The 13,999-nt window shown below is 41.0% G+C and overlaps 1 protein-coding gene across 1 annotated transcript; it reads right to left on the bottom strand.

The window, feature by feature from the left end:
- Positions 1–3,874: 3,874 nt before the first annotated feature.
- FKBP1A (FKBP prolyl isomerase 1A) lies at positions 3,875–8,428 on the bottom strand. Its single transcript, XM_063425620.1, has 5 exons — positions 8,327–8,428; positions 6,895–6,942; positions 5,049–5,161; positions 4,484–4,635; positions 3,875–4,383 (listed from the first exon to the last, which is right to left on the bottom strand). The coding sequence occupies exons 1-4, from the start codon at positions 8,361–8,363 to the stop codon at positions 4,507–4,509; spliced, it is 327 nt and encodes a 108-aa protein (XP_063281690.1). The 5' UTR covers positions 8,364–8,428; the 3' UTR covers positions 3,875–4,383; positions 4,484–4,506.
- Between the last annotated feature and the right edge of the window lie 5,571 nt (positions 8,429–13,999).

Below are 13,999 nucleotides of genomic sequence, written 5' to 3'. Positions count from 1 at the left end.
TGACATTCTAACTGTGAATGTCATAATACTGTTTGCTTTTACTGCAATACAATACACATATTTGTATTCAGCGATGTCTCGCGTGTAAAACATTACCCCCTATGTACAGGTTTTATGGTGTTTTGGGAAGTTACAGGGTCAAATATAGCGTGTTACATATTTCAGTTTTTTTACATTGAAATTCGCCAGATTGGTTACGTTGCCTTTGAGACTGTATGGTAGCCCAGGAATGAGAATTACCCCCATGATGGCATACCATTTGCAAAAGTAGACAACCTAAGGTATTGCAAATTGAGTATGTCCAGTCTTTTTTAGTAGCCACTTGGTCACAAACACTGGCCAAAGTTAGTGTTAATATTTGAAAATGCAAAAAACTAATTTGAACGCAAATTTTGGCCAGTGTTTGTGACTAAGTGGCTACTAAAAAAACTGAACATACCCTATTTGCAATACCCTGGGTTGTCTACTATTGCAAATGGTATGCCATCATGGGGATAATTTTCATTCCTGGGCTACCATACGGTCTCAAAGGCAACCTGGCGAATTTTAATGTGAAAAAACTGAAACGCAAACCTTATATTTGACTCTGTAACTTTTGAAAACACCATAAAACCTGTACATGAGGGATACTGTTATACTCAGGAGACTTCGCTGAACACAAATATTAGTGTTTCAAAACAGTAAAACGTATCACAACAATTATATCGTCAGTGTAAGTGCCATTTGTGTGTGAAAAATGCAAAAAATGTCACTGTCACTGACGATATCGTCGTTGTAATATATTTTACTGTTTTGAAACACTAATATTTGTGTTCAGCGAAGTCTTCCGAGTAAAACAGTACCCCCCATGTACAGGTTTCATGGTGTCTTGGAAAGTTACAGAGTTAAATATAGTGCTAGACAATGTAATTCCCTGAACTTTTGGCCTGGGTTGGCAGGCAGGTCCTGCAAATTGTAATTAATAAAATGACCTAATTATGTAAAATTATTACATAAATATATGCGTAGAATTATTATATATATATGTGTGTATATATGTGTGTATATATATATATATATATATATATATATATATATATGTGTATATATATGTATATAATTTTTTTTATTATTTTTATTTATATATAGGTATATACATAGTGATATATACGTATATACTTATGTATATAGATATATATATTATTTCGTTCTACATGTATTTTGATATCAATATATATATATTAATTTTAAAATACAGTTAGAACGAAATTACGCATGTTTATATATTTTTTATCTATTTTTTTTAATTATTTTTTTATTTATTTTTTTAACGTATTTATATATTTATTTATTTTTTATTATATATAAATATATATATAATGAAAATTATATATATATTTAATCAATATCATTGTACGTGTATTTTGATATTAATATATATATAATTATGTATATATTAATATTAAAATACACGTAGACAGTGTATGCATATTTATGTGTATGTGTGTATATGTGTGTATATATATATACTTAGATCATATATATAATAAATATATATATATGATCTAAGTATATATAATTTATTTTTACACTGTTTTAACATTTTTTATTTTTTTTTCAGACAGCAGGGGGAGTACCTGTCATTACAGGCACGCCCCCTGCTGGCAATGCCTTGGACGGTTATGCCGTCCATGTGATCGCGGGGTCCTCGCAAGGACCTCGCGATCACATGGCCCTGGGCGGCTGAAGAGGACGCAGGGGGACTCCCTGGGCTCCCAGGTAAGTCCCCCATACCGCGATCGCCGGCGACCGGGTAAGTACATAAGATCGCAGGACGTACTATGCCGTCCTGCGGCTTTTAGAGCCACCAAAATAAGGACGGCATAGTACGTCCTGCGGTCTTAAGGGGTTAAACAGTGAGCAGCCTGTGCTATGTTTACATTTGGGTTTAAGTCAGCCTCTAGTGGGCACTAGCGAGCCTCATTTTGACTTGTTTTAAGGACATTACATCAAAGTTGGATCAGCCTGTAGTGTGTTTTTCCACTTTAATTTTGAGTGTGACTCCAAATCCAGAACTCCATGGGTCAACCATTATGTTTGTCAACTAGACTTTTGATGGTGTACATGCTGTTCAGACATATTGGGAGCCAAGGTTATCCAGCACTGGCCCAGTGGTTTGAGCTGTGTTAAAGGACCACTATAGGCACCCAGACCACTTCAGGAAAATGAAGTGGTCTGGGTGCCAGGTCCCCCTAGTTTGAACCTTGCAGCTGCAATCACAGCAGTTTCAAAGAAATTGACAGCCCCACTAGAGGCCGCTTCTGTGATTTACACAGAGTAAATCGCACTTATCTGACGCTGGACGTCCTCATGGAGACCAGCGTCAAAAAATATTCCCATAGGAAAGCATTGAGTAATGCTTTTCTCTGGGCGGGTTTAAATGCGTGCGTGCCTCTGGCCACACGTGTATTCAGCTCCACTCGGGAGTCAACGTTGGTGGGGGAGGAGAGGTTAACCCCTTCAGCGCCAAGGGGACGGGGAATGACACTCTCCAAGAGCCTATAGTGCCAGAAAAATGGGTTTGCTTTCCTGGCACTATAGGATCCCCTTAAGTCAGAGAAAATATTCCTAGAAAAAACGTGCCTGTGAAAACCCTAGATAAATAAAACATTCAGGGAACGTACAGTACAACTTCAAATCCAATATTATAAGCTGGCCCGGACTGACACTAGGGCAAACATCATGGAGGCACGACAGTCAACTGGATGGGGCTTCAAGGAACCACTCTGTAAAGATCTGTACAGATCATGTCTATTCTGACAGGCAATATTATGCAGCAGAGGTTAACAAAGATAAATTACATCATAACTGGCTCTAACTAAACACTGGAACTTCCGTGATTACACCAGGTATAACTAGCAGAGCCACACCTTGTACAACAGGAACCAATTCAGGAAGTAGTAGGGAGAGCACAGCAAGTGCACACAAGGTGGAATATGGAGACAGAAACTGAACAAGGAAGGGGTCAGATGGCGAACTGGGATTATTTGCCAGATTCACCATCTTTTCTCAGACTCCAAGTCATGTATTCATTAAGAATTCTTCATAATGCACTTTTCATGTGAGGCCCACCAGCATAAAGAAGTGACACCCATAAAAGGCATTAATGAAATAACTACATAAAAAAATAAATAAAAAAAAAATACCTTATCTTTCATAGAAACGTAGGTTTATTTTAAAAATTACAGTATATATATATATATATAAAAAAAAATACAGCATCCCCTCTACTAAACCACAGTACCCTGTGCCAAATCTGATCTGACAGACAGACACACACACACACTCACTGACATTTACACATTCTTGCACTCACATCATTTAATTTATTGTTCCCTACCTTTGGGAGCTGGTGTGGGGATCTTCTATCTGCGCCTCACTGCTCCCTTGCGCTGACTGTAGTGATGCCAGGTGCCGAAATATGACGTAATATTCTGGCACCACTACAGACAGCGCGCACGAGGGAGCTGGAACACTGAGCGCCCTCGCTGGCCATCCTCCCCGGCCGGGTAAGCGTTAGAGTAGGCACCTGCAATGTGGGGAAAGCAGGTGCCTACTCTGCTATAACACCATGTACTTGCGGCTCGCCGGGCCGCAAAGATGGTCCTTGTAGGCCACATGCTTGCTGTAAGTGATCTGTGCATGTAGTCAGCAGATATTTGCATGTAGTGTAACAGGAATATTTTGCAGAGTCTGTTTCTGTGTTTGTCCGCTATCTTTCAGTCACTAAATACACTAATCTTAGAGTGGGGTGGATGAAGTGGCAGACCCAAGCAGTTGAAGAAACACAAGTTAGATTGAACACTGTGCATGAAGAAAAAACATGACTCAGAGGTAGAGAAAAGCGGTTTATTTAAGAGTGCGGAGGTGGAAAGGGATCACGCTGTGCAGGCAGGAAGGGGAGGAGCTGCACCACTGAAGTACAAATTGGCTTAAAACCCCACAGGTTAAACACAAATCTCTGCAGTGTACAGCCATGAAAGAGTCAAACCATCATAGTGCTTTCTCAACCCCTGCCAAGGGCATGTATACAGATGAAGAATTCTCACACCAGGTGAATAAGGAACAGTGCAGGTTTGCCTTCTGCACAGAGTCGAGACATCCGGTGGCATCACTGGTATGATCACAACCACCTCCTGCCTCAAGAATGTCATCCGCTGTGAGATTGCCCAAAGTTACCCTGCTGGTCAGGAGGATGAGAAGCAGGGAGGGGTCAAAAACTGTCAAGCAAAACGTCTGAGTGGGAAGTAGAGTGAAAAAAGGGAGGTCAGGATGTGTCCATTCTTGGCCCTGGTGTCCATTTCCAGTGACCATGCGACCTTGTGAGCAGACCCCTCTCCGCACCTAAAGACATACCAGATCAGAACACATTCAAAACGTGCAGGTAGACTTGGCTCATAAAGACCATAAAAAAAAAAATAAAATAAAAAAGACTCCTACGTACCCATGATGGGAGGCACAATGCCCTTACTCCAAACACAATAATTCTACATCGAATTTTAGGGTAGCATGTGGAGGGATAATGCCAGGATGTCCTTTGCTTCCATAGGCGAAGTCAGAGGAGATGGTGAGAAGTGACCGCTCCCCCAAGCTCATCTGTGAACGTAAACAAACAGTCAGAATTCCCTTCAGTTACACTTTTACTTTAGGTCAGAATTTCTGAAAGTTCCGATGCAGAGCACTGACCTCTAACCACACAGAGAACAATCAATCAACATAAAAACAAATGGTTGCAGTTTGGTGGGAGAATACTGAAAAAAGAGACCCTCAAAGAATTTAACTGAAAACTTGGTCCAGTTCTAACCTGGATGACAGAATCATCACATAATGATTTACTAGAATACCAAGTAAATTAAAAATGAATTTGAAATGTTAGGTCACAAAAGAGAAATTTGAAAGGTGGCTATTTTGCCATTAAGGTATACAGACTGCAATTCACACTTTAGTGGATAACCAAGTTGTGCGAGTTGATCTGATCCCGAAATATGAAGTCATGAAAACCATCTCACCTGTGAGATTCCCTCTTCCCAGCCCTTGATAACCTCGTGCCGCCCCATTCGGAACGTGAATGGTTTCCCCCTGTCTCTGGAAGAATCAAACTTCTTTCCATCTTCAAGGGTCCCTGAAAGAGAGTGTTACATTTATTGGAGTCAGAATATGTAATCTAGGAGCAGACAACCAACAGCTCTTCAACTGCTAACATAAAAACCCCTAAAGCACGAGAGAATAGCCAATGCAGAACTCCCAAAGAAAGTCATGAAAGCATCAGTATTGCCTGAGCCACTTCCTGGTTTGGTGAGAAGCAGTAACCCCATCGATTTGCAGAATATTCAGGGAGCTTTGTATTTTGTTGCTAATGGCGTTTTGCACATTTGTTAAAATTGTTATCTATGTAATGCATTTAAAAAGGAGATTGAGTCCTACCTACGACAACACTAAACACTCTACACAGAGCTGCAGATGCTAAATAAGCAATGCCCACAGGCTATCATTGGTCCATAAAGAGTTAAACCAAGAGAGAGACAGAGAGCATGTAGGTGGGGATCAGGAAACACGAAAAAACTAGTTAGTGGAAAGGACTTGCAACAGTTATCAAGAGTACATGTTTTGGAAAAAGCAGGGAATTTGGAGCCGTACAACAATGTATAAGCACAAAGACCTGCATAAAGGATGAGTATAAACTGCTAGAATTGGCAAAGCAGGATAAATCCCAGACGCCAGGAAGGATGAGTTATGAACACATCCTGTCTTTGAAAAGGACCAAGCATGTGCTCACAGAGAGAAGCGGGCAAAAAACACTATTTCTGGTTACAGCGGTAGTAACATTTCATGAATGATAACCTATATAATAAGTTACACTAACACAACATTAACACCTTTTGATTACTCTTAACAAGTGTAACAATATGTATAAAAAAATAGATCCACTATTCTGAAACCCAAAACAAAAACCCACAACTCTGTTTTTTGCACAAAACATACATACATAGACAACTTTTATTTAGATCATCTATTGTTCCACCAACTCTGAACTGACAGTTCCAGTTTAAAAGGGTCCGTTTAGGTAAAATAACCTCTGGTTAGCCTCATCTTGAGATGACTAATGTGGAAGTACTTACTTCTCCATTAGTGATGTCTATTTGGCCCGTGTTTGTATGAAATTGACACAGCTAATGTAGAAAGGTAACTTCATCAGAAGAGGTGGCTTAACTGGAAGTGTCTGGAGGATTAAGGTAAGCAAATACTTTGAAAATGATTTGACTACTTGCAGTAGAACAGCACTGACATACTGCTGGCACTCTGCAATGCTTATGGTGGCTATGACCAATGTTAAAGTGAACTGTAGTGATCAAGGTTCCAGGAGTGTCCTGTCACCCCTCACTTCTACAACAATCAGTCGGAGAGCCAGAACATCCGGCTAAGGAGTTTCTGTGGGCTCTCCTGAGCTGAGCCCTGCAGTGCACTTCTGGCACCATAACCACTACAGTGCTCTGTAGTGGTAATAGTGTTTGGAGTTTACCTTTCACAAAAGTTAAAGATTTTCAGCATTTTATTCAATTGTGTTATTGCCATAGAAGTATCAGTTTTCTGTTAAAGAAGCATGGGAGGATCAAAATATACACCGTATTACAGTCTGTTTTTCTTGGTTGTAAGATAAAGTAGAAAAGTGTAATTACAGACAGTAATTGTCCTGTGTTTGCCAAACAGTGTCAGGGTCAAATCAAGAGATCTCACAACTTTCAGGCTACAAACACATGCTCTAGGATCCTTTCTACATGAAATGTGACACACATACACTGCCAAGAAGTCTTATATCAGTGAAAAGAGAGGGGGTAAAAGGATGTACGCACTTACCTGTGTAATGCACAGACGTCAGCTGCCCCTTTTTTGGAAAGGTCTGGCCTGTGTGAGGATAGAAGTATTGCATGTATTTTATATATTAACACAGAATAGAGGATTACATTTTATTTGAAACTTAAAAATTATAGATAGAACAGTCAAACTGGAAATATATCCAAGTCAAGTGGGAGAATGTCTCCAGATCAGCTACCTTTAGTCAACACTAAATTTACTACAATTCAGACAGTGATTAACTCTCACAGTGTTCGTAAACATCATATTTTGACACCAAAATTCAGGAGAATTAAGTGATCTCTGGGTAAACACACAACCAATACACAGGAATAATGATCCCTTAGAGGAGACTGTAGAGGGGTCCCAAGAAAAACATATAGATAATATGAGAATCTATGGTCTCTGGATTTTGTGGGAGGAAGGGCTTTAAAAGCTAATTAGAGAGAATGCCTGTGATCCCTTTGTTAAGCTGTTGTAAAGAGGGACACCATCCAGAGACCATCTGTGGGGTGGTCGGGCATCCCACCCAGCTGTCTCACTAGGAAGGTTGGAGCTACAAAAAGAGGCAGGCCCCCTCCCAGACAGGTGGGGGGTAGGGAGGGCAGGTGCCTTCCCAAGCAGGTGTGGGGGGAAGGCAGACAGGGTCCCCTCCCAGACAAGTGGGAGGAGGAGAAGGGGGGGGTGCCTTCCCAAGCAGGTGAAGGGCAAAGGGAGTCTCCTCCCAGACAAGTGATGGGGGTGCCTTCCAAAGCAGGTGTAGGGGAGGGTAGAGAGTGTCTCCTCCCAGACAAGTGATGGGAGGGGCGGCAGAGTGAGGTGCCTTCCCAAGCAGGTGTGGGTGGGGGGGAGGGCAGAGGGGGGGTCTGCTCCCAGACAAGAGATGGGGGGGGGCGGCAGAGGGGGAGGTGCCTTCCCAAGCAGGTGTGGGAGGGAGAGCAGAAAGGGGTCTTCTCACAAGAAGGTGGGGAGTGTAGAGGGGGGTCCTCACCCAGACAGGTGAAGGGAGAAAGGGCAGAGGACGAGGAGCAGGTAAAGGGGGACCCTTCCCAGGAAGGTGTGGGGGGAGGGTAGAGGGAGGTCCCCTCCCATGAAGGTGGGGGGGAGGAGGGAAGAGGGGGGTCCCCTCCCATGAAGGTGGGGGAGGTGGGGGTCCCCTCCGAGGAAGGTGGGGGTCCCCTCCGAGGAAGGTGGGGGGAGGGTAGAGGTGGGGGTCCCCTCCGAGGAAGGTGGGGGGAGGGTAGAGGTGGGGGTTCCCTCCGAGGAAGGTGGGGGAGTGTAGAGGGGGGCCCCCTCCCATGAAGGTGTGTGTGGGGGTTCCCTCCGAGGAAGGTGGGGGGGAGGGGGCGCAGAGAGAGACCCCTCTAAATGGCTGTGTTAGAGGAAGGTCGTTAATGATTATACACGCGGTTGTGGTGGTGTGAGGCGGTCGTACCGTCGCCGGGGGTGATGACATCTCTCCGCACTCCCATCCTGGTCGCTCTGAATGCTCCGATAGCGGCACGCTGGACGTAGTGACGTCAAAGATCCGGGGCAGCGCGCGCCGCGCCCTTGCTCGCCTTCCATTGGCTGCCGAAGCGACCCCGCCCACTAAAGAGTTCTAAACAACAAACAGATAGAGCCGCTCGTTCCACACTCCGGGATCACTAAACCAAACATGCTTTTTAAATGGGTTCCAGAGCAACGGCCCTTTATACACCGTCTAACAACTGTCTCGAGTTCGTTGGTCCGTCTCCACCAAGATGTCGCCGACATTTGCTGCTCTAGTGTGTAGCGATCTGCGTCATCATAGTGACGAAAGGCGTATGGAGGTGCGGAGGCAATCTTAACTGTGGGCAAGCCGATTAACTCTTCGCACAAAGTGCCCGTTTTAAAGATGGCTTTAAACTATGTGAACCCTGGGGCCATTCAAGGGAGGGGAGTCCTTTGTTGCAAGAGTAGAGGAAGGAAAGGGAATGACATTGTGTGATGGATAAAACAAAGCCCGTAGGAATGGTTTAATAAACAGGTCCTTAAAGGGAAACTGCCACTTAACATGATATATTTGTACTATTATGTTAACTTGTCACCTCTAATTTAACAGATATGTGTTTGGTCTGTAAAAAAAATAACATTAAATGTGAAAAGCCACAATGCTCTATTTAGTTCTATCCTGGTACTGGGTGCCGCCATCTTGGCTCCCTTTCAATTGGCCTCTAACCTCTGCCCTTGGCACCTGTCATCCAGCCCAGTGAAGGCATAGATAGAGGATGAGAAACAGAAATGTTGTTATTTATAAAAGTATGTTTGTGGTAAAATTGTTTTAACAACTATATAGCGTCTGCGCTTATGTATACAACACTTTAGAGACTGTAATGCAATAATTGCTCACACAAAACTCCATACGTTGGTGATTTATAAACTGAATGACAAAATCTAGGCCGAAATAGCCAAACTGTGCCTATACTTAAGTTGTAGAATTTTTACAGACTAGCTGCTTTGTCCTTAATTTTGCTATTCTGATTTCAGTTTACTACAATTCAGTGTTCAGTAAATAACCCTACACATTTTTACCTCTTAAACAAGATAGAGTATCGCATTGAAGGAGCACTATACAGTCAGGAACACAAACATGTATTCCGGACCCTATAGTGTTAAAACCAACATATAGCTACCCTGGTCCCCCCTAAATATAGTAAAATCTTACTGGTATTCAAGTCTGGAGCTGCTTGGTTGTCCCGGTTTCCTTTTGACCTGCCCACTGCCTGCTGACATCAGCAGAAGTGGTAGCCTGATCCAATCACAATGCGTCCCCATAGGATTGGCTGAGACTGACAAAGAGGTAGATCAGGGGCAGAGCCAGCACAATTCAAACACAGCCCTGGCCAATCAGCATCTCCTCCTTGAGATGAATTGAATCAATGAATCTCTATGAGGAAAGTTCAGTGTCTGCTTGCAGAGGGACACTGAATGTTTGGATACATTTTAGGCAGCCATGACCCAGGAAGGATCTCTGCCAGACATCTGAGGAGTGGCCAGTGAAGTTATCACTAGGCTGTAATGTAAACACTGCATTTTCTCTGAAAAGACCGTGTTTACAGCAAAAAGCCTGAAGGTAATGATTCTACTCACCAGAACAAATTCAATAAGCTGTAGTTGTTCTGGTGACTATAGTGTCCCCTTAAAAAAAATTTTTAAAAAATAAGTTGAGCGCAACTTATAAGTGATTTTCAGTGTGAAATAAGGCAAAGGCACCAAGGAACTGCACATGCCAAATGAATGTAATGCTGTTGTTTATATAGGCTTATTCAGCAGCTTTATTGAGTGCATAAACTAGGGAGCATGTGGCAAACTGACTCCATAGACTTGGCACCCTTAGAGTCCAATACATGTTAGAAAAAAAGTGGATGGTAGGACTAGGTTTCGTAACTGTGGCTATCAGTATACAGAGAAAAAAACACAACTGGAGAGAGGTACTACCATAACCACTGACTCCAGATCCCCAGGTATCATGGCAAGTAGGGAAGGCGGGAGCTAATGCTCAATGGTGATGGCACAATGAGGGGGTTATGCCCAATGATGGCCTGTGAGGGACCTCCATTAGACAACACCCCATTCACTCTCCCATCACTATTTGGCATCACACCCCAATCTCTCGTCAGCAATATTCAAACACTTCTTCAGCATTAATGATTGAATCTGAACTTTCCAAGTATTTAATCAAAACTAATATTTTATCAAAAATTACCAAGATCTGCCTATTGGAAGCACTGCAGTGTCTTACTATGTGTGTCCATTTTCACTAACAGTTATAGTAACATGTAGTAAATCAAAGTGCAACATTTAAATGATTATTCATTTAACTCCAAATTGTCGAAAATTTAAAGGCAGCATTTCAGCTAAAAAAGAAACTGTAACTATGAAAATAAAATAAATTCAAAGCTTGTTTTAAACAAAGTTTTTGGACTATAGCAGTATTACTGACATTAATATATTTCGTGACATTTGGTTTGCGATCACGTTGCAAACACTCGATACCAACCAAAAGTCGGACATTTTTTTGATTGGGATTCAAATATTGGGTTTTAGTTTAAATTTGTATACGAGTTCTCAACCCGCCACTACAGATAGTAAAACATATTGGACAATAATTTGTATTTGCTCTATATCAGTTTAGGATACTGCAGGAACATAAAAAAAAATAAAAAATGATGTTGAATCTGCAAAACCAGAAAACTTCAGATGGACTGAAGATACAGGTACAGACAATTGTAGGCATCCCCAGTTTATGACAGATGTAGCCACGCTTTATAGCAACTAATAAAAAAATAAAAAAAATAAATAAAAAATTGGTGAAAACTTACCTCTTTGGATTTTTTTTTTCTTTCCCAATGCAAGAAGCTGGAGCCTGATTTCACAAACCAATGAGGTTGTAAATGATCACTTTGGTACATTCAGAACAATAAGCAGTGCAACCCATTTTCAGTTACAAGAATGCTTTTATATATACACACACACCATACAAGAGGCCACATTCTTAATGCCACAGTAAAAGCCGGCTAAGTATGCATGATCTGGGAGAAGTTGATGTGCATTAAGAGGAAATGACGAATGTGACAAAGGGAAATTAAAAGAAAAATAATTAACATGACTTTGTATTTCTGTGAATGAGTGTGTCTGGGATTAAGGATCAGCAAGTAATTTATCAAACTCTCCCTGAAATATCTTTGAAATCTCAGTCCAGATTTTAACGATAACGAGGACACAGCACAGGTGTGTCAGTTTGAGTATTACACCTATGCTAAATTAAACTACATGGTAACTTCTGAGTGACAAATACTTATATACTAATAACTTGTATGGGCTTGTTTATAATTTTCGATGTGAGAGCCTGTACTACAGCTGCATACATGCCAGTCAGCAACTTGATTCATTCAAAAAATAAAAAAACAGACCCTCCAAAAACCACAAATAAAGATAGGCCAATAGGATCAGAGTTTGTGGTGACTCCTAGACTGCATACTCTATAAAGCCCTACTGTGTATGAGTTTAAGGGATATGACCAGGGCTACCAATGAAATCAGTGGCTACATATTCTCAGCCAATTCTTTTCCGATTTGCAAGAAAGAAGACACATTTAGTGGAGTGTATCTTTGATGTATTTTTTTGAAATTTTCTTTTTCATTTTTAATTTTTACTGCACAGATAAAAAAAAATTGCTAAATTTGTAAAAAGTTATGTACGGAGGGAAACGGGGAAGAGGAGTCATCACCATAGAAACACCATTAAACTGGTTTCCATTGTGATTTTACCACTTGTAGAACATTTTGCAGTCTGTTAGGGTCACTTTTAGTAATCTCCCCTGTAATATCTGAATACCAATGACACTAGCCATTTTATTAGTGTTGCTTACTCTCTGTACCAACAAATACTTTAGTAATAAAGTGCATGCCTATGAGTTCAATACTTATTACAATACTACACTTTATAATTATTTAATTTTTTTTTTTTTGCTTTATAGCATCGGTCACCTAATAGTATAGTTTCTCCCAGGACATTTAAGAGAATTATAGTTTTGGTTGCATTACTATATAGTCTAATGCTTATTTTCAGGTCACTCTCACTTGCACACTACGAGGGATTATCAGGATCCCATGAAAGCATATCTCAAATATTCCTTGTATAGGAGATGACAGATCAATTTAAACTGTTAACACAGATATCTTTCCTTTAAGCTAAGAAATATACATATAGATACAAAACTGAAAGTTTTGATATGCCATGAGATATGGAATTGTATACATACTAGAATCAATATAGATAAACAAATCTAAACTACAAACTAAGTCTAGAGCTAGGGGAATTCTAAAATACATAAAACCTGCCATGTTGAGCCTCTTACACAGACAGAAATTGTACCCAGTTATAAAAATATTCACACAGCATTATCAGATATTATTTACGTCCATGTTTGACTGTGTGCATGTGTGGTGTTATAGAATGTTACCTGAATGGGTACAACATGTATAGAATGTCAACAATAGGAACTATACATACGCAATATGAAGACTGTATACATATATCAGATTGCATTGTTGATGGATTTCTTGAACATCCTATGTGTCATGGTACAGATCACATGGTATCTTGAGAATAAGTGAGGCATGGTACCGGTAATATAAGTAATACACTTGCATCAAGTCCAGTGCATTGTGGGGGTACCTATTTTGTTCCCAAGATCTCAAAGAAATCCTATCACTTTTGACGACATTTGACATAATCCTTCGTTAAAGAACTGTGTGTGCAATGCTGAAGATATATTTAAAGTAAAGTAAGAATTGCTTAAAGAGGCTCTGTCACTCCAAGCTTACATTTCTTGAATGGTTTCCTATTTTCTTTCTTCTTTTATTTCTCTTTAAAATAGAAGACAATGTAGGGACTACTTTGTATTGTGTATTTTTCCTACTTCTGGCAAATGTGACAAAAGGATGGAGCTTAACCCCTTAAGGACCAAACTTCTGGAATAAAAGGGAATCATGACATGTCAGACACGTCATGTGTCCTTAAGGGGTTAAAGGACCACTATAGGCACCCAGACCATTTCAGCTCAATGAAGTGGTCTGGGTGCCAGGTCCCTCTAGTTTTAACCATGCACCTGTAAACATAGCAGTTTCAGAGACACTTCTATGTTTCACTGAGGGTTAATCCAGCCTCTAGTGGCTGTCTCATTGACAGCCGCAAGAGGAGCTTCCGCGATTCTCACTGTGAAAATCACAATGAGAAGACGCTGGATATCCATATGAAAGCATTGAGTTTTAACCCCTTCAGCCCAGCGGGAGGGGGACCTAATGACCCAATAGTGCCAAGAAAACAAGTTTGTTTTCCTGGCACCATAGTGGTCCTTTAAGGCAAGCTCCACTTCACTTAACAATCTAACAAAGCTTGCCTTAAGTTCCACCATTTGTCAAGAACAAAATACACAAGTCAAAGTAGCCCCTACTTGGTTTCATGCTTTAAAGAGAAATCGATCAGAAAAAAGAAAAGAAGATCAGATTCTGAAAGAGGGAGAGAAGAGGAATCAATAGGAGAAAGGTGAGGTGACAGCCACTTTAAGTAGGTCTATAAAAAG

The sequence above is a fragment of the Pelobates fuscus genome, chromosome 6, assembly GCF_036172605.1.
Source record: "Pelobates fuscus isolate aPelFus1 chromosome 6, aPelFus1.pri, whole genome shotgun sequence".
NCBI classification, from domain to species: Eukaryota; Metazoa; Chordata; class Amphibia; order Anura; family Pelobatidae; genus Pelobates; species Pelobates fuscus.
The sequence above is the reverse complement of the archived record's forward strand: the minus strand, read 5'-3'. Positions and strand labels throughout refer to the sequence as shown.

Coding starts and splice junctions, on each gene's coding strand:
- FKBP1A (XM_063425620.1), bottom strand. CDS start 8,363: ATGGGAGTGCGGAGAGATGTCATCACCCCCGGCGACG. Junction 6,943..8,326: donor TGTCATCACCCCCGGCGACG/GTACGACCGCCT, acceptor ATCCTCACACAG/GCCAGACCTTTCCAAAAAAG. Junction 4,636..5,048: donor GGGAAGAGGGAATCTCACAG/GTGAGATGGTTT, acceptor TTACGTTCACAG/ATGAGCTTGGGGGAGCGGTC.